The sequence below is a fragment of the Poromitra crassiceps genome (assembly GCF_964638095.1).
Source record: "Poromitra crassiceps genome assembly, chromosome: 18".
Taxonomy (NCBI): Eukaryota; Metazoa; Chordata; class Actinopteri; order Beryciformes; family Melamphaidae; genus Poromitra; species Poromitra crassiceps.
This window is the reverse complement of record NC_139636.1, coordinates 21,926,540-21,953,926: the sequence shown is the minus strand read 5'-3', so window position 1 is coordinate 21,953,926 and position 27,387 is coordinate 21,926,540. Positions and strand designations below refer to the sequence as shown.

General features: G+C 45.0%; 1 protein-coding gene across 1 annotated transcript in view; it reads right to left on the bottom strand.

Annotated features, from left to right (window-relative positions):
• mical3a (microtubule associated monooxygenase, calponin and LIM domain containing 3a) overlaps window positions 1-27,387 on the bottom strand; it is a gene marked incomplete at its 5' end in the record, with an annotated part of 59,374 nt that overhangs the window by 10,974 nt on the left and 21,013 nt on the right. The window contains 20 exons of the mRNA XM_083655065.1: window positions 1,432-1,482; window positions 2,226-2,319; window positions 3,514-3,621; window positions 4,410-4,460; window positions 8,757-8,909; window positions 9,051-9,145; window positions 9,697-11,818; window positions 11,900-11,982; window positions 12,102-12,218; window positions 12,421-12,495; window positions 13,839-13,901; window positions 14,381-14,542; window positions 15,225-15,317; window positions 15,940-16,208; window positions 18,346-18,541; window positions 21,203-21,296; window positions 22,054-22,148; window positions 23,522-23,708; window positions 24,178-24,285; window positions 26,472-26,573. Of these exons, the coding sequence (XP_083511191.1) occupies window positions 1,432-1,482; window positions 2,226-2,319; window positions 3,514-3,621; window positions 4,410-4,460; window positions 8,757-8,909; window positions 9,051-9,145; window positions 9,697-11,818; window positions 11,900-11,982; window positions 12,102-12,218; window positions 12,421-12,495; window positions 13,839-13,901; window positions 14,381-14,542; window positions 15,225-15,317; window positions 15,940-16,208; window positions 18,346-18,541; window positions 21,203-21,296; window positions 22,054-22,148; window positions 23,522-23,708; window positions 24,178-24,285; window positions 26,472-26,573 (4,318 nt within the window). The remainder of the gene's footprint in view (window positions 1-1,431; window positions 1,483-2,225; window positions 2,320-3,513; window positions 3,622-4,409; window positions 4,461-8,756; window positions 8,910-9,050; window positions 9,146-9,696; window positions 11,819-11,899; window positions 11,983-12,101; window positions 12,219-12,420; window positions 12,496-13,838; window positions 13,902-14,380; window positions 14,543-15,224; window positions 15,318-15,939; window positions 16,209-18,345; window positions 18,542-21,202; window positions 21,297-22,053; window positions 22,149-23,521; window positions 23,709-24,177; window positions 24,286-26,471; window positions 26,574-27,387) is intronic.

Genomic DNA, 27,387 nt, shown 5'->3' with positions numbered 1-27,387 from the left:
CACACAAAATTCTCCAACAACAGCAGCAAAGTCATGCATGTTCTTGCCAACACACAGACGCAAAACACACACATACATACATACATACATACATACATACACACACACTGCGGCAACACACAGAACAAAGAGAGTCCAGTACTCACCACGGTGCATAATGCAGTAAACAATAAATTTTTGAAGAACTATTTGCAAAATGAGGAGACTGCTACATAGATTTGCTGTATTGCCGTTTCTTGGCTCTGTATGCTTAAATTTGAACGAGTGGCGTTTTACACACAGCCGCTCTTTCTATCAGAACAAATTGTCTTTTTTATTGTATGAAACCCATTTAATCGTACAAAGTTGTAATGAAGATAGGCGGGGGATGTTTGATCACAGAAGTGGAAAATAACTTCCCCGTTCCATTTTGTAATATCCGAAAGCATATGTAGCAATGGTCACTTACAATGATGTAGTGCGTTAATAATCATTACAATGATGTAGTGCGTTAATAATCATTACAATGATGTAGTGCGTTAATAATCATTACACCGACTCAAAGGGAAACTGAGTATAAAGTGTGACCTTTGAGTAATACAGATGAAGGCAGAAATGACTCTGGATTGCTGTTACGTTACGTACTTCTACCGATATCAGACAGTTGAGTTTGAAATGGGTAAGAAGAACTCAGCAAGTATCCATACTGTATCATGTCACTCAGCCATAGCAAATATTTGCTGAACATATTTTCAGCTTTTCATAAAGGGATTATGCACCTGCAAAACTAATTCAAATGCGGTTTCTTACATTGTAAAGGTATTTAGAATAAGATAACGTGATCCCAGTCTGGATTAGATAACAGAAACTCTCCACATTGAGACAAAACCACATCCAGAATGAATACACACAAATCTATGTCGGGACACACAGAGGCCATTTACACCTGGCACCAACATGTGTTTTCTGTGATCAGATTGCAATCTGATTGGCCAAACCACCTCCAGAGGTGGTCAGGGACACATTGTGACCACGTTGAACACATTGAAGTGTAAATGCAATGCGTCCTCTCAAACCACATACAGCAACAGTCATCGGCGTTTTTCTGCCGCTCTACTCTATGGAGCTTGCCTGAACAGATCCCAATCGGATCTCAATGAGGACACTGGAGACACATATTAATACCAGGTGTAATCAGTTTAATGTGGTCAAGCACTATCCGATTGCAATCTGATCACAGAAAACGCATGTTCGCGCCAGGTGTAAATGGCCTCACATTCTCCTGATTGCATGCAGCTCGGACGGACGATGACGGACATGTTATGAACGAACAAAGATCAAAATGTCCAAGGATGGAGAACTGGTGCAGTGTGTCACCACAGATGGCACCTACATAACGGTGTAAAGAATGGTGTTTAAAAAGAAAAGGGAAACTACAGTAAGATCTAATACCTGATCTTCTTTTGTGCTGTTTGGGTAATGTATAAGTACCTTTATACAACCCTTTAAAAGAGTAGAGTAGTAAACAGGTTAAAACATCTTCAAACATGATTGATTAGAAAGGCAATTGAAAATTAACTGTCAGTGTTTAGTCAGAGGGAGCAAGGCCAAATTCTAAAGACGCATCTAAAAAAACTATGCGCATGCATTTGCATTATCAAAGCTTCTGTTTCATTGGGCAAGCATCATCACCATGTCAACACTACAAATAACTCAATACTGTATTCATATCAAAGCCTCATGATGTTAATTAAATTGTTATTGCTACATTATTGCACCATTCACGCTTCACACGCTTGTAAAAAAAAAAAAAGAACCAAATAATGAACTGTACTGCTATCTAACAAATAATGTATTCTCCGCCGTGTCGTTGTGTCTGTGATAGTCCCTTGTCAAACATGGTTTGGATTTATTGCTTTGGAGAAACAAATATCCCTTTCCGCGCTCATTTACATCTCCATAATGACAGTAATACAGCTCTGAAATAGTCTAGAGTACAACTACAGTGCATGCAAGCAGTGAATTCAACAATCCTGTGCCACATCCTCATCATTAGCCTTATCATTATTATTATTAATATTCCCAAAAGGGCTCTTAATGCATTTTTGGGAGAAACATCCCATAGAGATCAAACCCAGGCCCAGAGCACAGACTGAGACTGCAGAGCAGTAGTGTGGAATGGATGGAAATCTCCAAACGATGTCATGATCCTGAGGTGGCACCACGTGGGCTGACGGGCTCATTACCTGCTTCTCCTCGAAGGGCTTTCTCCACGGCCACGCCCCTCTCCTCCAGCTGCCTCTGCTTCTCCTCCACCTGCTCCAACTGCCTCTGGATAATCTGCAGGTTAGAGTCACAATCATTATGAAGCACACAGACACACACACACACACACACACACACACACACACACACACACACACACACACACACACACACACACACACACACACACACCAAGAGAGGCACTCATTAAACATAATCTCTAGCAACACTGTGGGAGAATGGCGAATTAGGATTCTGTGCGGGAGCCTGTTAGACATCATTTTAGGGTCTCGATCTTGCACATATACATTATTAATTCAAAGTTTTCAAGGTGGATCAGTTGGACCGAGTTCTGAACAGTCAGTAACTTCTATATTCAAATGTGTTACGGTAACACCCGGGCAGGGCATTTATGAACTCTCATTGGTTAGTTTAACTGTCAGGCATGAGCTGTTATGTTACCTTCACGTCATTCGTGAGCAGCAATTGTTTAGTTTAGCTGTCAATCCGTCAAGCGTCATTAAATGAACTCTAAACTAGATTGTGAGTGCTGCCATTCTGTATATATGCAATTGCTGTATAGACCATTTAGCTGTCAATCCACCCATGTGTTTGCATGTAAGGTGGGTAAATGTGGATTGGCTGGCGGCTAGGTGGGCGGGTCTAACAACCAATCAAGGGAACACTGTGCAGGTGCGCTCGAGAGCCGATTGAGGAGGAGAAAGCAGCGTGGAGCTCAGACGCCACTGAGCAGAAATGGCGTTGAGATATTAACCTCGGGATAAAGACTGCGTTGGTAAAAGCAGGAAGTCATTTGCGACCGGCAAGCTTGCTGTGTGGAGAGAGGAACTTCAATGCCTAAACCCAAGAAAAGTGACCGCTTTTGAACAGGAACTGTAACACACAACCCAAGTGACTTCCTGTTTGTTTGTAGCGTGTTTAGTCCGTTTGTGCTGCCTTGTATCCACGAGGCTTCTGCATGCTGGAGAGGACCTTGAGCACAACAACTCCCTGGAGGTCTGAGGCACACACCCACCGCAGGGACAGCGTACCTACTGTATGCCGGTGCCATCTAAACGCTAACATTAACTCATTTATTAATTCAAGAAGCTCGTGGCTGGCTCAGCTTGAATGTTGAAGGAGCTATGAAAGTTTACCCTAGACAAATACAAGATAGCCAAAATAGTTATGGTAATAAACCCAAAGTTAGATAGATCAACTGCAGCACCGTGACAAATGTTTATGGGAAAATTCCTATTGGTCGGTTACCTGCGCTCTATGCAGCCTCTTGAGTTCCTCCTGCTTGGCCTGGCGACGCGCAGCTTTCTGGACCCTTCTCGTCAGCTTGGCATTCAGCTCTTCCTCTGTGTAGGTTTTCTGGTGAGACAACAAAAACAGAACCAGGTCACAGAAGCCTCGTCATCCGCCTGTCAGTGCGTGGCTCCACGGGGCCCGGGCCCTTCAGACACAGAGAGGAGAGGGGAAAGGGAAAACAGTAGATCTTCCATACAGTGGGAGACAACATGGACTAACACAACCTGCTCTAGGTTGGAATGTGAACTGGATTCAAGACTTCACATTATATCTAGAGACTTCTATGTGGCTCTATTAGGAATCTAACACAAGGCAACAATGCATATGTGGCATAAAACACCACATCACTGCAGCTCTTATAAAATAACCAAAAATAATTCTAAATGTATCAATCTTTCATAATAATATGCAATATGTGAATAAGCAAGGTGCCACCCTTATTGACTCATATAAAGATATCAAAAAGCTGCGGCAAAACAGGAGAAAGAGAGAATAGTATTGAGAAAGCAAACAGGACTCCAAGTTTATCCAACTGCAGTAAGAACAGTGCCACGGTGATAGATAGGCAGGTTATACCAGAGAGGAACAGCCCCTGATATCAAGAGTTGCAGAGATCACTGTGACCAGAAAGGTGAGTAGTGCTGTAAAGTCGTGTTTTAACAGCCTGGACCTCCAGCAGTGTGGGGGCGCTGTGGCCCGGCTGTCACATGCATCCAGAGTGGCCAGTTAGTCAGTAATTCAATGCCCAGGCTAGACGCACGCACAAAGGGGGTTATGGCGGTGAATTGGCACATGCGCAGAGGAGGGGTGGGGGTGACAAGCGTTAACAATGGGAATGTATGTGATACTACCTTTGTGGCGTACGATCTCTTGAACGCCAGTGCGTGAGGGACATAAACAGACTTGGGGAAGACAAAACAAAAAAGGAGGAAACAAACATGATACAGATGATATAATTAAATGGGTTAATGATTATGTTAAAATCGGTCAACATAAAAAAAAATCATTCAGCTAAATTACTGGTACAATCAAAACAGGCAATGTTAATGTCCCACACCAGCACAAAAGGTCTGACAGGGTGCAGTGACATTTTGTAACTCTACTGTATGTTAATCCTTAATTAGTCAAACCAGAAACTAATTTACTAAACATACTGTAAGACCACAGATATTTGGTCACAAAGTGGTAATACTTCTGAAACAATCTAATGAATCCACAGCTATAAACACCACATCTGTCATAAAACACTACTAGAGTCTAAACTACGCAACACATGTTGGCCCTTATTGAATTACACAAGGCCAGGCAGACATGGGAGTGCTTTAGGATCCTGTTTCCAGCAGTATAAATAAATAGCTGACATTAATGGCCAAATCACAATTCCTTTTTTAAAGATGATTTTTGGGGCATTTCTGCCTTGATTTGATAGGACAGTAGGCAGAAAGGAAAGGTAGGGAGAGCGTGGGGATGACATGGACCACAGGTCGGATTCGATCCTGGGTCGTCCAAAGAAAGGGACCAAGTCTTTGTGGTAGGCGCCAGGGTGGGAATTACATGGAGGCCATGGCCTCCATTGCCCCTCCCTCTGGCCGTGATGCCCTGAGATCCCTAAGGCCACCTTGGTAGTGCCCTGCTACCAGCCTGCTTTAACAGCATCAGTGGTCTCAGTTTAGTGTAGCCTGCTACAGAGCTTGACTTTTTCTTTTTGATGTGTTTACACTGGATAATGAATAGATGCCTCTGGCCCTGGACTCAATGTATCCATCTAAACTTCCACAGAACGACAAACAGAACGAGCAGCAGTAGACAGAATACTTTTGAATTCCAGACATTTTAAACATAATGAATGCAAATAGAATTAAAAAAAAATAGAGCTCATATTGTAGACATTTTGTTGATTGTGCCCAATTCTGCATCTCTATTTTTTCTTTTCTTAAAGGATTCATACCACAAGCATGAATCAAATGTTGGAGGAGGTATGAAACCATTCATAATATCAATCAAAGAATGTTTGTCCACTTTGCTAACAGCCGTCACTATTTGTTGGTTTAGTTTGATTTGTTTTGGGATCCACTAAGGAAATAAATCATTTTTGATGCTGCTAATTAACACGTTAATTGCCAACAACGAGTTGAGTCGTCAAACACAATCCAGCTGTTCACTGCCAACGACGAGTTGAGTCGTCAAAAAATATATATATATATATATATTTTTTGACGGTGCTACGTGGATCAATGCCCCCCGCGTCTCCTATGGAGATATTGGAAGTATTGAATGTGTATAATCTATTTTACCGACCAGCTAGGTGGCGACGGTCCTCTCCCGACAGAGATAAAGTCAACCAAAAGCAGCCGCCTCCCGCGGCTGCTTCCTCCAAGGAAGGAGTAAGTAAGTAAGTAAAATTTTATTTATATAGCACCCTTCCCAGCACGAATGCACAGAGTGCTTTACACATTAAAATAGCAACACAGAAATATAAGTGCAGGAATAATACAAGAAAAGGCAAAAACATAAGAACATACACAGAGCATGAACAGGTAGAAACAATGGCTATGAATGACTAAAAGGCCTGTCTAAACAGGTGGGTCTTTACTAGTTTTTTAAACGAGAGCTCAGAGCGAGCGGCTCTCAGATCAGGGGGGAGGGCATTCCAGAGCTTCGGGGCTGTCACTTCGAAGGCTCTGTCGCCTTTTGTTTTTAGCCTGGTCCTGGGCACGACCAGGAGCTCTTGGTTGGATGACCTCAGAGACCGGCTGGCTGCATAGGGGTGGATGAGGTCAGAGATATAGGCGGGGGCTTGGCCATGGAGGGATCTGAATGCAAGTACAAGAATTTTGAAATTGATCCTGTGCTGTACCGGGAGCCAGTGCAGTGAGGCTAGGATGGGGGTGATGTGGCATGACTTTTTTGATCTGGTGAGGAGTCTGGCAGCAGCATTTTGGATCAGCTGGAGTTTGGCCACGGATGATTTATTGAGATATGAATAAAGGGAGTTACAGTAGTCTAGTCTAGATGAAATGAATGCATGGATGGATATTTCCAGTTCGGCATGTGAAACAATGGTCCGGAGTTTGGCAATATTTCTAAGGTGGAAGAAGCAGGTGCGGGTCACGGATTTTATGTGCTTGTCTAGGTGCATGGACTGGTCAAATATGACACCCAGGTTCCTCAGGTGAGGGCGCACGTTGTCCTTAAGGGACCCTAAGTGTGAGGCTATTTTTTTGGAGATGTTTTCGGCAGCTACAATCAGCACTTCCGTTTTTGTCGCATTTAATTGTAGGAAGTTGCTGCTCATCCAGTTTTGAATGGCGGACAGACACTCCAATAGGGTGCTCAGTTCCTCAATTTTATCGGGCTTAAACGAAAAATAAAGCTGGATATCGTCAGCAAAGCAGTGATAAGAAACACCCTTAAACTGACTGATGAGGAAGCCTAGGGGGAGCAAATAAAGAGCGAAGAGGAACGGCGCAAGCACAGATCCCTGGGGAACGCCGCACGAGAGGGGGACGGAGTCAGATTTGTAAGGGCCGACAGCCACGGAGAAACACCTCTCCTTAAGGTAGGAGGCAAACCATTTTAGGGCACTGCCCGAGATGCCGACCCACTCTTTTAGTCTGCCGAGCAAGATTCCGTGGTCCACCGTGTCAAACGCTGCACTGAGATCTAACAGAACCAGGACAGTGCATTTCCCTGAGTCAGAGGCCATCATGATGTCATTGGATACTCTGAGAAGGGCAGTTTCGGTGGAATGGTGTTTTCGGAACCCGGATTGGAATCTGTCTGCGATGTTGTGGTCTGTCAGATAGGTGGTGAGCTGGTTAGCTACCACTCTCTCTAACACCTTTGAGATAAAGGGCAGCTTAGAGATGGGTCTATAATTATTATTTTGGGAGGGGTCGAGGTTTGGCTTCTTAAGAAGGGGTTGAACAACTGCCTCCTTGAAGTAGGTTGGGACAGAGCCAGAGACTAGGGATCTGTTAATAATAGTGACCAAACTAGGGCCAATAGAGCTGAGAACCTGTTTGAACATTGGGGTAGGTAGAATATCCAGAGGGCTTGTGGAAGACTTCATGGATCTCACTATATCTAAAATATCTGTTTGGGAGACAGGGGCAAGACTGCTTAGGGAAGATTGGGTGGCTGGACAGAGGGGGAGGGGGGAGGAGGAGGGGGTGATGCTTGCCCTAACATCAGCTACTTTATTTACAAAGAACAAAAGAAAAGAAATCAAGGAAATGGCTTGGCGATTTTACAGTCAGAAACGAACGAGCCTCATTCTCATACTGTAGGCGGGGACGCTTTCGCGCTGCTGCGGTGGGGGGTTCCAGAAATGGACTGGGTGAGCAGCATAAAGCCTAGAGTCGCACGGGGCTTCATCGGGGCTCTCAAACCCAAGAGACGAGTGAGACCTATCCACACTCGCTGCCAGGGAGGCAGGCTGCTCAAACTCGCTGCCGGGGAGGGAGGCTGCTCAAACTCCCAGCAGCAGAGCACTCACTTGTGACAAACGCAGGCTGAAAGCCACTAGACACGCCCACGGAGGGAGGAGTTGAAGGAGAGGGCGTTCGGAACTATATTGTTTGGATGTCTGATCTCTCACTGATGCCAAAAATAAATGGTTAAAGTGACTGTTCTGGCTGTTTGATTGAATTTCACAAAACTGCGATTATCTCAGCTTGCTGTCTCAGACGCTAAAACCATGCTGTACTCAACGGCTAATATCTACATAACTACTAACTCTACAAACTAACTCTTTTAGACAGAGAAAGCACACATTCTATTAGTACTTTTGTGAACTTTGTGTTGACAAACTCCAAGCAGAAAAGAATCCTCGGCTCTTGTAAAATGAGCCAGAATCCTCAAAAAAACGGCTTGGCAAAAGCTACCTACAGCAAAAAAAAAACGGCTGGCAGTCAATGTGTTAATAAAAATATTATTTTTCTACAGAAAAATAATTACTGAAAATGCATCTGAGGTTAGCCTGTAATTATGTTTCCATAGCAAGGAGCAAACTACATTCACTTCAAGATGAAAATCTGTGTGCCAATAACACTTCACTATTTCAACCGCTCACTATTCCAGTGAGCGGTTGAAAAATGCAGTGAGTCCAATATGATTCATCAACATTTCAGTGGCAGCATTTGCACTATGATGTTTATTTGAAATTCAAAAATATTTAACCCTCTGCTGCACAATACCTCATCCTCTTCCTTTTCTCGTTTTCTCTCTTTTTGTCTTTCTTTTGCCCTCATTCTTTCCTTTAACTCCCTCCTCCTCTCCTTTTCCAGTTTCTCCTCCTTTATTGCTTCCATCTGAATGCCTGATACTAGGTCAAAGATGTCCTTATGCCGCTAGAAATGGAAGAAATTGTTCAAAAGAAAGCAGCTTTAAAAGAAGCAAATCAGAAATGTCTGCACAAAATATGATGGCGAGATGTCGAAGCACCCAATGACAAAGACGTCACACCTCTAATTGTGTCTATTGTTACTCACATCTGCTTTAGACTTCTGGGAGGATCTCTCCAGAACATCATCACAGGACAGGTCTGAGTCCTCGGAGAAGCTCAGGTTTCTGCGTGATTTCAAGTCTGTAATGCATAATAATCAAAAAGTAAGCAAGTAAATATCATCCGTGTTATTCTTCTGTTGAATTCTTCAGAGCATCAAGTACATAAGCATAGTATGTACGGATGGGACGATCTACTTATCTCATGACACCGTGAGATACGCGATATAGGGTTCACGATTCAATACAACCACAATACGATAATACGTAATAAATAAAAGTTCAATCACAACAGAGTCAGACTTTACAGAATTAAGTTTACTTCTGTGCCACAAATCTTTCTGGTGATGGCATGGCTTTGCTAGAAAGTAAACAAAATGTAAATGTTACAAAGTGCAAATAATATAATTTTGAATTGGAGAGCTTGAGAAATTGTGATGGACAATCTGTCTCATTTGTGATTACTACAGCAGAATAAAATGGAACTAACATCACATCAATTTCTTTTTGATCCCCATGATACGTATCGTCACATTTTGACACTGCGATATATAGAATTTCGATCTATTGTCCGATCCCTAATAGTATGGAATAAAAAAGCATTTTAAGCTCTTGTAAAACTCTGGATCTCACCTGATGACTTCCCAACAGGTGAATGAGGTGATGTTCTCTTCTTCTCAGACTCCTGAGTGGTGGAGCTGGAGGAAGGCGTGCTGGGACATGACTTATCATCCTTCTTCTTCTTATCCTTCTTGTACCCTGCAAAGACAGCCTTCCACAATGACTTGTGCTTGGGCGGCGTCTCTGTGTCCGTGCCAGAGGTCCTACTGCTCTCATTCTTCGCTTTCTTCTCCTTCTTGTTCTTGCGTGGCGAGAAGAGGGAACTCCGTTTCTTGCTTTTGCTCCCAGAGGAGCCGTCGGACGAAGCTACAGAGCTGTCCAGACTCTTGTTGCCACTGAAGAAACGCTCGGGCAGTGTCTCGGCCTTCTTGGACTCCAGAGCTTTCATGGCTGACGTCTTTGGAGATCCTGCCGACTTCTTACTCTTTACAGTGGCATCTGAGGTTACGTTCCAGGCCACTTTAGCTGAGGCACCTTTGGCTGTTTCAGATTCTTTCATTTTGTTCAGCTGCTTGGCCATGGCATCTTTTAGAACCTGGCTCTTGATTGACTTTTCTCTGGCCCTCATTCTCTCTTCAGCAATCTCCTTGGCCTCTGGGGAGAACTGGGTCACCCTCGGGGACTTCGAGGCTGGGTTGACAGGGATGTTGGGTTTACCATTTTCCATGGCTAGGGCCAGATGGAGGGGGGGTTTGTCCCTGCTGGGCTTGCTGGTAGGTGGGGTAAAGAATCTGTCCCTGCTCCTTTCAGGTGTCCGCTCGTCCACGTTCTCCTCCACGTCATCCGCAAATGGAATCTCCTCCACAGTCTCCACAAATGACTTCCTCGCCTCCTCCCGCCGAGGTTTCCTCTTCTCCCTCATGACCACCACTGGAGCTGTTCCTGGATCTGTGAGTGGCGACGTCGGCGTTACGGTCCTGGGGGCAGGCTTGGGCGCAGACACAGGGCTCAGCTGGGTCCTCGGCGCAGGAACAGGGCTCTTCGCTTTTGTGTGCGCCAGCTCCTTGGCAGGCTCAGACGCCGGCTTTTCTGTCCCGTTGCTCCAGGACACCTGGGGTCTCTGTTGCCTGAACATGGCCGGAGACTGGTTGGCAGGCACGGGTGGTGGAGGACTGGAGGGAGGGGTGAGCATGGTGGAGTCGGAGGTGTCACTGTTTGCCGTCCGGTTGGTCGCCGTACTCCCATTGAGGCCCAGGCCAGAGCTGCTGCTCCGGTCTCTCTTATCAGAGCCATTCGTCTTGGGCTCCACAGGAGTAATGGGAGTAATGACCTGACCCTCAAGAGTGATGTTGAGCCTGCGAATGACAGAGCGGCCAGTAAAGGCCGGCTTCAGCTCCTCAGACACGCCTGTGACAGAGCGCCCAGTAAAGGCAGGCTTCAGCTCCTCAGACGCGTCCGGAGACTGGGACTGGGTAGAGGAAGAGTCTTGGGTCACGCTCCTTTCTAGGATTTTACTACTGCGATCCAAAGGCGTTAGACCCAGGCTTTTCCTGATCTCAGCACTCTTCAACCAAAACTCTTCAATGATATCAGTCTTTTTAGACGGGGTCTCCTCGAGGGAAGAGTCCGTGTCCTGCGAGGGCTCGGACGTGTCCGTTTTGGCCATGGGCGTGGAAGTGACTGCGGGGACAGGCTGAGTCCTGACGGGGGAGTCGGAGGTGAGGGGTGAGGAGGGTTCGTGGCAGGGCAAGGGCTGGGAACAGATGGGGGAGAGGGGGTTGCCCGTCAGAGGGCAGATGGAGCGCTGAGGGTATGCTGGAGCTTTAGGCGTGCGAGTCTCTGGTAGCGGGACAGGCTGGGATCGGATAGGTGACCCAACTGGCGACCTGACGGGGGATCTGACGGGTGACCCGCCTGCTGCCGCCGACCCAACTGGCGACCTGACTCCGGAGCCAATGGGTGATTTGGTGGGAGACTTGGGAGGAGGTGAGGCAGGGGCCATGATGGCAGCAGTAGCAGGAACAGGAGAAGGGACAGAGGAAGTGTGTGCAAGAGCAGGGGAAGAACACTGTGGGCTCTTGGCAACCGGAGACGGACTCGTCCTCTCAGGCTTCACTTCCTGTGGTACGAAAGGTTCTGGGAAAAAGTGCGTGGCAGGAGACTTCACCAAGCAGGAAGGAAATGTTTGGGTTACCTGGAAAACAAACAGGCAATATCAGGATTCAGTCAAAACAAGCATTACCTACTGCAACTTGATCATTGTAGAGATGTCTACCTGTGTCTCGGGCTCCGGAGATGGTTTGACTGGGAAGAAGACAGCGTCATCTTCTTTCTGCATAGGGCTGAAACTGGATGGTCCTGAATGCACAGAATGAACTATTGTACTGCCATTGATTTACATGAAAATAAGTATGAGTGATACATTGGAAGGAATGATATGTGACATGTAGCAGTTTGTGCTTGTTAGAGTTGCTTACCAACACTAGAGGGCGGCATTCCCAGACATTCTGATTTCCTGTCCTCCTTAGGAGGTGCTGCAGCGCGCTCTGACTGGTTCAAGCGAGCCTCAGCTTCCGCATCTGAGGGCATGTCATCTGGAACATAAACATGACATTATGAAATGTGTCACTGTTCTACAGTTTCACAGCATTTATTTTCTCATGCCCGTTATTGTGATGGGAGTATTGTTATTTGTAAACTACAAAAGTTATTTAGCATGTATAAAAGGAAAACTAATCAATGTAGTTTATTGATAATTTCTTTATTTGTAAATTTTGTATTAGCTTGAATGCCCACCTTGATCCATCTCTGTACCAGGCTCCAAATCTGGACTGTCTGCCTCTGCTTCTGGGTCGTCATCCTCACAGAGTTCTGGTAAGACAAAGAAATTGTGAGAAATGAGTTAGCTGGCTATTATTAAGCACTCTGTTCAGTCAATAAAAAGAGTGAGTAAGAGATCACTTTTCTCAGCTAAATATCGACCTAATCTAATCTCAACCTTACTGAGCTTTCTGGCTGCAGGCCAGGGTCAAATAAAAAACTAAACAGAAAAATAAGGTGCAAAGATCGCTTAATTAAAAAAGCTATCAAGACCTATTTTGAGTGTGGAGCACAGATTTAGTAAATGTTGAAAAGTTGAAAGAAGATGAAAAAGGGCTTCAAAACCAATTCTACAAAGTCCAATTTTGAAACTTGAAGGAAAGACGTCTGCAAGAAAATCATACTGACATTAGTTTAGCATAGAAATTAAGTAAACAAACATTTTTTTAGCACAGTATTATATAATAGCATTAGTGGTTAGATACATGCACTTATCCATTTCTGCTGTAGCAAATGGATGTTTGAATCAGGCAACTGTCAATCAAAAGACGTTAATGACACTCGGCAAGAGACGAGCGAGAATCCCTCCTCTGAAACAATACTTGGTGTTTTTCTAATGAAACACTCGGACAGGAAATTACCCAGACATGTAATTCATGCAATTTATATAGTAAGATTCAAATCTAATATCGCAACATTAACCACCACTTCTGAGTGAACTGCTAAATCTGCTTTTATTCATGTGGGTTTACGTACTGTAAAAACATCTGATTAAAGTGAGCCTGATCACCAGAACCTAAAGAAACCTTTAACCCAGAAAACCTGCAAGTGCTGCTCAAGAATAGAAATGTAGATGAGGTGTCCATTCATTTGGTAACCTAATGTCAAGCTTTTAAGCCAATAAACACACAACCTCTACCGCCCCCTTCCCCAGACTTCAGGAGAGTACAAGTGCCATTAAGGGGTTAGTCCACAACAATACTAACTGTAACAGAGGCTATAGCTGTACTCACTAATACAATACACCTACATATCTGGGCCAAAATTGCTGACAGCATTGTGGGCAAAAAAATAATTATTATTATTAAGTATATTCAAAATGTGATGGCCCTTCTGTCTATTTATTTGAAGAGATACGCATACTGTAGTAACCATCTATTGGGACATGGCAGGATAGGGTGAGAAGTCAAGTTGTGAAAAGTGAAACGCAGGTGTTGATCTGAACCCAAGAGAGCCGAGCTCTCAAGTGTCTCAGTATTACAGCATGCATGCGTGTGAGTCTACTGGTCTGTGCATGTGGTTCTGCAGCATGCTCCAGGACAGGCCAGTTGATAAGACAGATAGAATACGAGTCTAAGATGGGATCTCATGATCCCTCTTAAAGTCTGTGCTACCTCCGGACATGGACTCCAACCAGACTCTCACTGCGTCGTGTCGGGTGGATGTGTGGGCACGGGCTACATTAAAACCAGGAGATACAGAACAACGAGGGAGAGATGGCAGGAAAATAACAAGACAAGTAATTAGACACATGAGAAAGAACAGAGCAGAACACAAAAGGACAAAGCAGAACACAATTCAAAAGAATTAACGGGGGGGTTATGGTGCACTGGGATGTGACTGGAGAACGTTCTGTTCACCCCAGAGAACCAGCAGCAACACTGAAGGACAACTTAAAAGACTGAACACAAAATTAGACATTCCACGGAAAAAGCAAACAGAACAAAATTAACTGAAATCACAGATGATTATATGCAACAGGTGGGTTAGTGGGGAGGTGGTGGCTCCTCCTGTCACAGACACACAAACAGAACAGCAGCAGCCATAAGTGAAATATCACGGTCCCCAACTCCCCCGTTCCCCCCTGGGGCCTACAGCCTGCTGGGACTTGCCCAGCAAAGCCTTCCCAGGCTTCAGCTCCTCTGGGGTGGGTTACCTGTGGAGGAGGGCTGGGTGAGCTCAGAGGGTTGGGAGAGTTGGGAGCTTGAGGCCGGTTGGCCCTCCTTGTCTCCCTCCGAGTCCAGGTGTATCCTCACCAAGCCTGGACGGGCCTGGGGGTCCACAGGCTGGAGGACTTGTTGGATCTGTAGGTTCCTGGCTACATGTGGGTGTCAGGATTTGAGCGTAGAGTACATGGTAGGCAGTGATAATGTGTGTAATGGGGTTGTGGTGACGTCGTATGAGCCAAGGAAGGAGAGAGGGATGAAGAGAGATAGAGACAGTTGTGCAGATAGGGAGAGGGAAAAGACAGGACAAGAAGAATAGAAGAAAGAAGGCTAGTTAGAAGAATACAGTGGCAATGGAAGAAGAAAAAAAGTCACCACCAGAGTGGAGAGGTCGAGGCTGCATGCATGCACTAGAACTGCAACAAAAGTGATCAAAGTAACCATTTAAGATTTAAGGGGGAAAAACTCATACATTTTTAAACCAAATTATCCTGTCACTCTCAACTAAAGCCACAACCGCCTCGCCTTTAAGTAGAATGCAAAACACCTACGACATTCATCAGATTAGTGTTTTAAAGCCGTATATTGCACAAAATGGAGGTGTTAAACAACAGGGTAAAAAGAGAATGAAATATTTAAATCTTAAAAGGCACCCATTTGAAACGGAACACAAAATCCACAATCGGAACCAAACAAGAACAGCAAAAATGAAAGCGACACTCGTATTGGAGACGACATAGGAAAAGAAAACCAAAACCAGGGTTATATATCTTTAAATATCAGGCTGGTATATCAGAGAGTTACTGCAAATGCATCCACAGGCAGTGCTGCTACCTTTAAATGTACCAACATCCTCTTCATCTGTGAGGTACTTCTCCAGCCAAAGGCCTGACTGGAGCTCCCTCTCCCAGGGGCAGTACTCCCCCTCTGCCAGTAGGGGGAGACAGAGCCCCGAAAATAACCCCCAAACACACACGCACGCACACGCACGCACACAGTGGACATGTGGGACACATGGGAGAACAGAAGAAGAGAGGGGAACCGTGAGGAGGAGGAGAAAAGAGGCAGAGGATGAGGAGAGCAATGTTTGAAACAGTGACACCACAGATGAAACAGATTTCTATGAAAAGAGTTCTAGAGCAGCGATTCTCAACCATTTTCATATCAATGACCCCTAATTTAATCCCCATTACATTTGATGAGATTTTGTCTCTCTCTGACCCAAATCTGAGAAACCTGAGAATTTTTATGATTTTGTCCAGAATTCCATGAATTGTATTGCACGTAGAGAGCTAACAGAGAAACTATGATCAACAACACAGACAGTTTTTACAATCTCTAATCATTTCTAGTGAATTAAATAGTTTAACAATTGATCAATTTGCTGGGGACCCACCTAAAACCCCCTCAAGGACCCCTGGTGGTCCCCGGACTCCACATTGAGAACCACTGGTCTAGATTGTCCCGATAGGTCTAAGGACGTCTGGGCAGGGTGTAAACATTTACAGGAACCACACTGAAACAGCACCAGAGTGAAAAACAAATTTACCATCGCTCGACTCTTCGTCATCATCGTCATCCTCCTCCTCCTCTTCTTCCTCTTCCTCCTCGTTGTCCACTTCCCCGTCCCGGCTGACGGCGTCGTTCAGAGCCTCGGCCTCGCCCTCGGCCTCGTGCTCATCGTCTCCCTTCAGTTTGGCGTGGATCTCCACCGCCTCCTTCCAGGGGACGCCACCCAGGTCCGAGGGGCTGAGGGGCTGCTGCTCTACCTCCACCTCCTCCTGCTCGTCCTCCTCCTCCATGTCCGACTCGGAACTACTGTTGGAAAGCAGAGGGGGAGTGACAGGAAAGAGTTAAAGGCCCAACGTACTGAAGAAGTCTGACGCGTGCGTTTTGAAGTACACCCATTGATTTAAAATGGCCAAGCGTGCACGAGAGCATTTGGAGGCGCGTCAAGCTGCCTTGACACCCCTACCCGGACCTTGTTTTGATGTTGGAGCGTCAAACGACGACCCAGTGATCAAAGCTGTTGCTTTCAGGTAACACTCTCCAAACAACTCTGACGCCAGTTTAAAATATAGCAACTAGCAAGCAAGCAAAATACAACTGAAACTATAGGAAGACAGTCGGTACAAAGTGAGTAGGCTCTTCTAAACACATTGGCTAGCAGAATCTACATTTCCCTGCATGTCACGATGAGATCATTTTACAAAACCGACAGACCAGTTCATTTTCTGCCACAGCACTGCTGTGTGTTGCTTTCTGTACAACAGTGAGTTCTTCTCCACATGGAAAGTTAGGACGATTCCAACAGCCTCTGACAGACGGGGACCTCAAAATAACTGGTACTTTTGACTCAGCAGTCATTGAAATTTACACCCACAAAAATATCTCAGTTGAAATATAAGTATGAATAAATGTTTTTTTTTTTTTTTTTTTTTTTTTTTTTAAGTCAAAAAGCAGAGGGTAATTTTCCAGTGGGCATTATCAATGGGGGGAGACAAAAGTGCCCCAGGACACAATTGGATAGACCTACAATCAATCAGAGCAATACAACGTGTGACATAGCGCCATCTTAAGAAAAATGCCTCAACAGCGCTCCTCTCTCAGTCGTCATATTAAACCATCCCCATATTAAGATAAACGGTTGTGTTCGAGTGATGGGCCCGAACATTTTCAGGTCGGGTCTCTGAACGGGATGGGACGGGACCAGAGGCATCTGCCAGAGCAAATACCGTAAATTCCGGACTATAAGGCGCACCGGTGTATAAGCCGCACCTGCAGAGTTGACTGTTTTTTACATATATAAGCCGCACCGGTCTATAAGCCGCGGGTGTTTTGATGTTTAATTACCATATGTAAGGCTTCGTGCACAGAGGGGATTGTCGGGAAAGAGATGGCTGTTTGGGGAAGCTCCCATTTATTAACATTTCAACAAAACAAAAGTCAGGTCACTAATCCCCAGACAAAATCACACATTGTGAGATGCTTAAAAATCACCATCGGCGGGAGCTTTACTCCAGATGCTGTGCAGCCAAGAACACAAGTGAAATTCGTTCTCTCGTGACCTGTGGTTCTCAACGTGATGGACGATTCACCTTTCTTGTTAACAGTCCTAGTGAGAGGCAGGTCGAACGTCAAAGGCACTTCATCCATATTTATGATCTGCTCCGGTCCGATGGAATATTCCTTGATCTTTCTTTGTGTGAATTCGCCGAAGTTTGTAATTTTCTCCTGGTAGTCGGGAGGGAGTTGCTGACACAGTCGTCCGCGCCCTGACGGACAGTCCCTTTCTTCTCGGGTTTGTGCATGATCCTTTGCTGCTGCTGCTGTTGTTGTTCCTGTCTCGCTACTGTCTCAGACATGGCTTTCAGGCTCAATCGCCGCCATCGTCGTAACACAGCCAGTTCTCCATCTTTTGAAGCATGATGTTAGATTACAACGAGCTAGTTGTGTGGCTTAGCCTTCCAAAATGTTGCTGTTAGTTTTTTAGAATGTAATACATAGAATTGGGAATGTTACATTCAATTTCATTCAGACTGTCTTTCAGGCTCAATCGCTGCCTTTTTCCCCCCGGAGCGAGGGTGTTTTACCGTAGTGGCTGAGAGAGAGTAGTGGCACAGTGCTCCAATCAGGTCGCGAGGCACATTTTTTGCAACATCATCCAATCAGGGTCTCGCTCTCATAATGTCTGGCTTGCTCTCGTTCTGCCTCATACCAACATCCATAGATTTTGGAGGTTCCCGAGTGGCTGTTTGCTGGAAAAATCCATAGATAAGCCGCACCGTTATATAAGCCGCAGGGGGCAAAAAAGGCCAAAAAACGGGAAAAAAGCCGCGGCTTATAGTCCGGAATTTACGGTAAAACATGAGCTTGCAGATTCGTCAGGTTCCTGAGCTACTTGTTCTTGTCAAAAAGCATATCTTATATATACTGTGTGTGTTCATGCTCATACCTGGAGCCCAGGTCAGCGTTGGCAGCCTTGTCCAGCACACTGCTGATGTTGTGCTCTGCCATCGTCTCCTCCGGCACCTCCTCCAGCTCCTCCTCCTTCTGCAGGGAGAGGCGGTAGTTCTCCAGCTCGATGCGCTCCGGAGTTCCCCGCAGTCGCTTAGGTAGGCTGGGCTCCTGCAGCCCGTTGACCTCCAGACCTGGAGTTGCCAACGCAAGATTGGAGCAGGAGGAGGAGGAGAGCCCAGGTGGGAGAGATGACCACGCCAGGGTGGACCGGACGATTGGAGAGCCCAGGGTGGAGGGTAGAAGGCAGAACACCCAGGGTGGAGGAGAGAAAAAAATGCAACTGAGAATCAGGTAGGGACAACATTAGAGAGGAGAGGAGCAGAGAAGAGCTGGAGCATAACCCTCTGCAGTGCAGGAGCCATGCAGCATTGCTTCTGTAACAGCTGGGACTCACAAACTGGACTGGAACGTATCTACTGTATGACTGTCTATGGAAAGTGCCGCGATGATACATTTATGGATAAAAATGAATTTTGGGCAATGGCCATTTCAATCTATTACAGTATAAGCAGCAACATCAAATCAATCACACATTGCAAATGATCAATAGATCAATATCCAACAATTAACTAGTGCCTAAGTATTTCCTCATGCGCTTTTCGCAAAAACACTTCTTCCCACCACCAAAGACACCTTGCATTCTAAGGACAAATCGACAAAGACACACCAATTAAGATCTATAAAGGAATTTATTGCATTAGATCATTTTCCTACAGCAAACAGTATTTGTGGAACACAAATATGTTTAATACTCTACAATTACTCTACCATAGTACTCGTGTTAATAGGTACAAGGTTGGTGCCTTGCCTTTTTCCCATCCTGAGAGGCAAAATCTTAAAACTGTATTCTTTCTAAAGTTAGTCTTTACTTGGAGATTAGAGAGTGGAATGGGCCAGATAGAAATGCTTTTTAACATTCTGCCCATGTTTTAATACTTAAGAGGGCGTGTCTCCACGTAGTTGAGTAGAGATCAACTTGCCCTCCAACTAGGAGAAAATGACTGAGAATGCTGTAAGCAATGACACCATGCAAACCCCACCGAAGCAAGGGCTGGTGAGACAGTGAATGTGTGATATTTGATACTGTGGCTTATGTTACCTTTATGTGGATGGAAGGATGTGGTCGAACAGCTGCTATGGTACCGTTCTCTTAGGTATTCTCAACTATGCAAGATGAGCCTAACGCATCACCTGTTTCACTCAAGACAGCTGTCGGAAAAAAAGGTGTGCTGCACAATCAATTCAAATTTGATGGTTAGTATTTTTTATCTTCCAAAACTAACCTGGAAATTAAGACTAAATCAAAACAGGATCAAAACAGCCCACAACTTAATAGATGTCATTTGTATTCAAGGTCATGTGATGAACTAGGTCATATTAATTTGCTCCAATATTTACAACTATCTGTTAGTAAACTATCATAAACGATTTGTTCATGATAAAGTATACTACACTTGCCACACAATGTAGCAGGCCTACACATTACTTACTTACTTCCAGTAGATCGCTGTCATTCTCTTACAAATCTATTCAATGCATTTTCTAATACTATTTTTTAACTAGATCAATATTTAAATTTAATATGCAATGAAATTAATGCAGCAAAGTTGCAGTATTATATTGAGCAAACACAAGTGGGGATTAGCAGCAATGTGGCTGGGGGTGGGGGGGGATGCAGGAGGACCGAGCAGCCAAGAAGGTCCGACAGAGGAGGAGTGAATATGGCAGGAGAACCAATCACAGGCACTAATTCAAGCACTACAAATTCAAGCGCTCATAGCTTTAAGCCGCTCTGATAGGAGGGGGGAAAGGTAAAGCTTACAAAGGAACCAATCATGAGCACCGATACAGGCACTTCATCACATGATGGTGATTTTCAGTTATAGGGATAGGTGCAAAACAGCTTACAGAGAGAGACACACATCATCACAAAGCAGGCTCTAAACTGAGCAGATCAGACGGTAGGAGGTAGAGATCAAAGAAAGCAGCCACAGGCCACAAGAGGTTACAATCACAAATAGACTAAAGCATGGCCTTTCATTAAAATATAGGCAGGCAAAATAATTATTTTTAGGTACACAAATAACTATAATATAATAACTATGTCTCTATATGTCAATATTTCACATCAAGAAAGCTGCCATTAAGTACTGCCAGGTGTGTCGATAAAATCAGGATAAGCAGCTGCAAAAATGGTTATTTTATTGCCGTCTAGAGAGCAGCTAGAGCAGCAGAAAAGTTCAGGTCCAAACTTTGCCCGACTCCTTTTAATTTCAAAGCCAAGAAAGAGAGAGATTGAAGATGCAGCATTCTATTGTAACGGAGCTGCCAGAGAGCCGCTGAGCAGGCCAAGGCCAATCACAAGTCATCTCTCAGTGAGTTCCCCCAAAGAACCGGATGCTGAGACACAGAAAGAATGCTGCATCTTCAAGAAATAAATCATACTCAAATGTGAGAATCACAAGATTTACATGACCATTCAGCAAGCTACAGTCAGTACAGTCGGAAGAGAACGCGTTTGCTTAATCTATACATTTGAAATTAGTTGGCAAAGTGTAAAAGGAAGGAAGGGACAAGAGAGTCATGCTAGAGGAGGTTGAGCAGGACATTGATGGAGAAACAGCAGAAGAGGTAGATGCAGTAGGTACACAGGAAGGGAGAGTCTAGGGGGTTGTGTGCCACCTGGTGGCAGGTCCAGGAGAGCGTGCGGCGGAGGGTACGCAGCGGGAGTCCCATGCCCCGGGCCAGGCGGCAGGGTTTGGCAGCCACGCCAAGAGAGGAAAGTGGGGTACCTGAGGGCTGGCGCTCGGTCGAGGGAGCTGCGGCTGCCATCGCCCTTCCGGGGGCGTCCACGGTCACTGCAGTGATCTGGGGTGCCTGGTTCTCCTACAGGGGGGCGAAGAGACAGAAGACGTCACACACACTACACTAGCCAATAGGAGCGAACAGCTCCTTGGCTCCTCTCTCCTGGCTCTATGACCTGCTGAAGCCCGGCTTCTCTCCCAACTCCTCCCTGCTCAGAAGCTTCGGGGGAAGCGAGCGACTTAACTTTACCCACGGCTGTTTGACATATTGAAAGGAGCTCAATTTACATGGAGGATTTTGTCGTTTACTTCTTTAATAATTTCAAGGATTCCACAATGACTCACAGTCCAGAAACTCCATTGAACTAGGTTGTTTATTGTCACATACGACTCTAAGTACAACCAACTGCTTCACTTAGCTCACTGTGCTAAGTAACTAACACAGGTCCAGTGCTAATTCAAGGACCCCACGTAGAGCCATGGCGGATTGCCTAACTGAAAACAACATTCACATTACAACAACTTCTTTTGTCAGAATAAACAGAGATCGATATCAACGATGTGCGATGTGCCTTGTTAGACTCAACTGGTTACACCCCCCGCCCCCCCAGCTCCTTGCCTTTTTCTTCTTCTCCTCCTTTTTTTTCCGAAATTATGCAGTGGGCGGAGTTAAGCTCAGACCAGGGGATGAAGTCACACCCATTCATCTTAATTTATAGATCCATGAGTTACACTTTGAATAACCTTTGAGTAAACAAGCGAACGGCACTCTGGTGCAGCAACGGGGCCAACAGGTCGGGCGCTGCACTACAATAGTTGTAATAGATGTAAGCCGGTACCTTAGCAGGGAGTGGAGCCGGGGCTGGGGCAGGCCTCTTCCTCTGAGCCTGGCCAGACGCACGGTAACAGTAGTGGGGCTTGCAGTAAAATTTCCCTGTAGGATAGAAGACAAGACAAACCAATGAAGCACACAGAGAGAAGGCATAAGCTATTAATAATACAAACATTCTGCTCTCATCACCTCACCGAGTACAAAATCCTAAGCATTTTTCCATAGAGTTGGGTTGTGCAGAGGTCTACGCTGTCATTCATATAGTCAGAAAATCCTCCTCTCGGTCTCGCTTCAGGCCCCCCAGTGGGTAGGAACAAGCCATGCTGCAGCAGTGGGCTTCAGTCCCACGGCTAACTGGTCTAGGAGAGAAACAGCCACTCTGTCCCATCTAACAATCTGCTGTCTGTCTGTGAGCACAATAGAAACCTCCCAGACAGGAACAAATATGAAATCATGAGGTTGCACTGGGCCGTGAGGGCAATGTACCAAAGCATAACAACAGAGAGGTCAGCGCAGATAATCACGTTTTCTACAATTCCCTTTACATTGCATTTTACACACTTAAAATGTGTAGAATAAGACCCCATCCAATTGTAGGGCTGGGTATTGGCAAGGACCTCACGATATGATACGTATCACGATACATGGGTCACGATACGATTCTATCATGATACATTGCAATACGATACATATTGCGATATATTACAATACTGTACATAATTGACTGAAAATGGAATTTGCTGTGTACCACCCAGGTAGTGTAAGAATATATACATCACTTTATATTGATAACTGAGTGGACAAATTGAGTCAAAACTACTGAGTGTTGAGTGTGTTACTGAACGCACTGAAATAAGTATTCTTATTGGGTCACTGAACAAAAAAAGTCGATATGGCGATATATCACGCTATTTTTTAAATATCGATACAGTATTGTGGAAAAAAGTATCACGATATATTGCCGTACCGATTTTATTGCACAGCCCTATCTAATTGTCCCGCACCAAAGGGGGGACTAATATGGATCGATCTCCATCCGTCCACCGTCCACCTTCAGTCAGTCAGTCAGTCACACTGTAATGTTGACTTGGTGCCGCTAGGGGGCAGCAAGGGTGGACCTACATCACTGGTGGGCTACAACAGGTTTACTATTTGCTGGTTTGAAATGCATCCATCTCACATATAAGTGGAGCATTTACAGACAATATTTGATACTGTATACTAACATTGAATACATACATTAGAACAACAAATAATAATGCTGCATAATACACTTCATGGCACATTTCTCCACATAAATAAATGTTGCTTGGTTTTCAGCCTTAAAAGTTATAATACATCCTCATAATTTTGAACTGTTTTTTATTCTGGTTCTGCAACTCATCTAATTTTGGGAAAAGATGAGCAATTAAGAACTATAAGACAGATGGACTAAAGATGGAAGAAAGAGCAAGTTATATTCATGTCTGACGTACCGTCCTCCACATCGAAGGCGTAGGAGGACAGCCGGAGTGTGGTGCCGCAGTAGTCGCACTTGAAGCAGCTGCGGTGGAAGAACTTCCCCTCTGCGCTCAGCCTCTCCATCACGTACACACGCTTCCGGCAGAAGAAGCAGACATCGCTGCCCCCGATGTTGACGGGGAACTCTTTCCTCAGGGAGCCCTGTGGAGGGAGACGGCACCGAATCAGAGAAGGGAACAGCAGAGAAAAGGGGAAGAGGAGAGGAGAGCCTCGACTGAAACAAAGGTGTGAGGGAAATTTTCAGGCCACAAGCACACACGGGCCATTTTTTATATCAATTGGCTTTGGTGATAAGCTGTAAGATCACAAGTCAAAACACAATCGAAACACATCTTTCATTATTGTACCATTTATCCACAAACAGAATATCTTCCTAAGTCAGTTAGTTGTTGAGCGAACACACGCGGTTATCTACGGGGTAAAGGGAGATGGATCTGGGTTAAACCGTGACCGAACACTCATCACCACATATTACTACATGAAAACAACACTGAACAACACTCATCAACCACATATTACTACATGAAAACAACACTCTCTGGCGAAAGAGAGATCCTGATGTGCACAAACACATGCCTACTACCCCTAGTGTCACAACACTGCTTCTTACCAATTCCCTCTTTTCAAGCGGGGGCTTTGGGGATTCCTGAGATTGAAGTTGATTGGCTATCTGCTCAGCCAATGAGCCAACTCCCCCCGTGTACATCCTCACATAGCGCTATCAACAGCATTGAGAAAAAGGACAGAATATTGAGAGAAATTACAGAAAAAAGAATGAATGACCCAGAAAGGCGACACATGGGTTCAAAAAAATTGAAAAGAACAATGATGAGATGATAGAGGAGAGGATGTGGAAGGAGAGACAGTAATAAGCGCTACAGGATGGGAGGTACTCACAAGCAACAGTGTCTGACATCATACTGACTGAGAGGGTAAACAAACTAAAGGCCTACGTCCACTAGCTGCGGTACAGCGCCGTGCGGCTGCCTCAACAGACCCATCTTGTCAGGCGCATGCGGGATCCAACAAAAATAGAACAGGTGCAGATTTTTGCCGTAGCCCATACGTTGCCCATCTATTAACATGGGAGCGGTACCGGAGACGTACAGAGCTGTACCGCAGCTGCTGGATATTGGGCTTAAGCCACGTTTGCATGTTCGGATGACCAAGCGTGTAGATGTGTTGGCAGCCTCGCCTATCGGGTAGTACTACTTAAGAGTCAAACCAAACATAGCTCATAAAGACAAATACAGAGATGATTAAATAACTTCAGCCCCGAGTCATACAGTACGTACACATGATAAGCCATCCATTCCATAAGTGCATTTAGTAAAGCATTATTGGATTTTGGGACATCAAAAGAAATCACAACACAAGTCATCAACTATAACTGCCATTTCTTTAATGAGAGCTAACAGCTTTGCTGTTGAGTGACTCTGTGTTGTTGCCTCAGTAACATCCTGAATGAAAACCCCTCTGCAGACTCATACAGCCATGTACTGTACAGCAGTCATGCACACACGCATTACTCACTCACATGCACACACACACATATTCACGTGCACTGCTGTATGATTAATAAAAGAACAAAAACGACTTTCACAATCAATGCAGGAAATGCCTTCTTCAGCTTAAATTCTCAACTGCTCCCCCACAGAATTAGACTGTGATCTACCAGTGTTTCCCCTACCATTCTACAGGCCTGCCAGGCCAACAGCGCCCCTGCCAGGCCAGAATCTTTTTTTGCATTTTTTTTTTTTTTTCTGCTCTCCCCAAAATCCCAATAAACCTTTATGGCATACTATTACTACTGGTGTTGACAGTAATAGAAGATGCCAAATGATTCAAAACAATAAGCATTTTGCTCTTAGGAGCATCGTGCCAGCGTGCAGCGCTGTTCCAAAACGTGTCAACGTGTGTCGTTGCCTGGGAAACGCACATCCCATAAAACTGTTCGCATCGCATCCCATAATAGTATGATGATACTTGGGATGCCAATGCGAACATAGATGCGAACAGGTTAGCTAAAAGTTTGGCGTTGCCAGCGAGGGCCCCCACCGTTGCTGTCGGGGTACGTTTCGAAATCCCTCCAGGCCTGAAAAAATGTCTAGGGGAAACACTGGATCTACTGTATTCAATTCCCAAAACAGCATTTTCACCTATATGCTAGAGGAAGAATTGAGGTCACATACTGGTAGTCCAAAGCAGTCCTAAGCCATGACAACTATGATCATCATGAATGGGACTTACTTGAGCACACTTTGCTCTCCTACCGCACTGCAAAGTTGTGATTAGGAAGTTGGAACGGCGCTTGTCCACATGGGAGTTACAGCAGATCTTTTTTCCCCCCCTGCCAAACTGCTCTTTCAAGTCAAAACGACACTTGGGATTCCCAAGGCAAAATGACTGCAAAAATGGTAAATCAGTTAAAGTATGCCTGCACCTAAGAAAATATCAATATCTGCCACTGGGACTGACTATTCGCCCGCAGAGGAGCTGAAGCACCACATAAGCAAGAGATAAGGTATTCAAATCATATACACGGTTAGCTTTGTGAGGAGAGAGGTTGCAAGTGAGTTGGTTCACACTTCACAGCCAGTTTTTAAAAGAAGTCTCCAGAGAGCTCGAGTCAAGTCAATCAACAACACAGTGAAAAGAGATCTCCCTGCACTGTGCAGGGTGTTAGTGTCAACACTCCACATTCCTTGCCAGACTGAAGTGCAAAACACATCGGCGGCGTATGGCGCGCGTCAAAACATCCACCCCAATTATTTTCGATGTACAACCCCACACCCCCTGCTGCAGCGCGACACTTCCTTCCTACGTGTGCTAGGCCTGGGGGCGTCACGTGACGCGCGTCATATGCCTGCCGGCACCAATGTGTCTTGCACTTGAGAGAGCTACCTGTCTGAAAGTGTCAGGGGAGGAGAGGGGAGACTCGGGGGGACTCTGCGCTCGGGCCAGGTGCCATTGTTCCATAAAAAAACGCGAGGGCTTTTTCTTGGGGTCCAGGAAAAGGGGGAGAGAGAGAGTTAGGAATACAGTTACTGTTGGAAAATGAAAGATTGGAAACAAACAATTGAAAAATATGATGTGAAAACTCACTTGTACCCAACTGTTAGCATTTTCTTTGCATTTTACTAATATAATCCGTTTCACTTTGTATTTACAATCACACCACTGATCTTTTAGCAATAACAAGTTGTTACTATATCTTATCATGCCCACTGTACCTGCAGGCTCATAAATGGAAAAAATAGAGTCCTTAACTTAATATAGTTTATATACAGTAGCTACTGTTTATTCCTTGACTTAATATAGTTTATATAGCTACTGTTTATTTTGTTAGAACTAATTCAGGTGAGCAACACATATTCATCCACTGTGCAGTGATTCTAGCTGTGCAGTCCCCCATCCCTCTATCTATATAAACAGGGAAAGTAGCTCCTGGTATTTCAAAAAAGTATGCCCCTTCATTTGTAATATCATATTTCAAGTAAATTCGATCTCATCTTTCCAGATCACTCAGGCTCCAATTTAGCTTTAGTTTTGATCCCGAACAAGTTCTAATTTCAGTGCTAGTCACCTATTAGCATATTTTAACAAATTGATAGCATGGAGCAACATAGTCAACAGTCTAGTGGAGACATATGGATGAAGTCTTCCAAAACGTTGGTGTGTATTCACATTAATGAACAATAGAGGAGACCGCTGGGTGTCTGTGTGCTAATGCAAAAAAGGAGTGGCTGTGCGCACATCCAAACCGTAGTAGGCCCAGGTGCTGGACAAAAGTGTGATATATGAATGAAAAGATGGAATG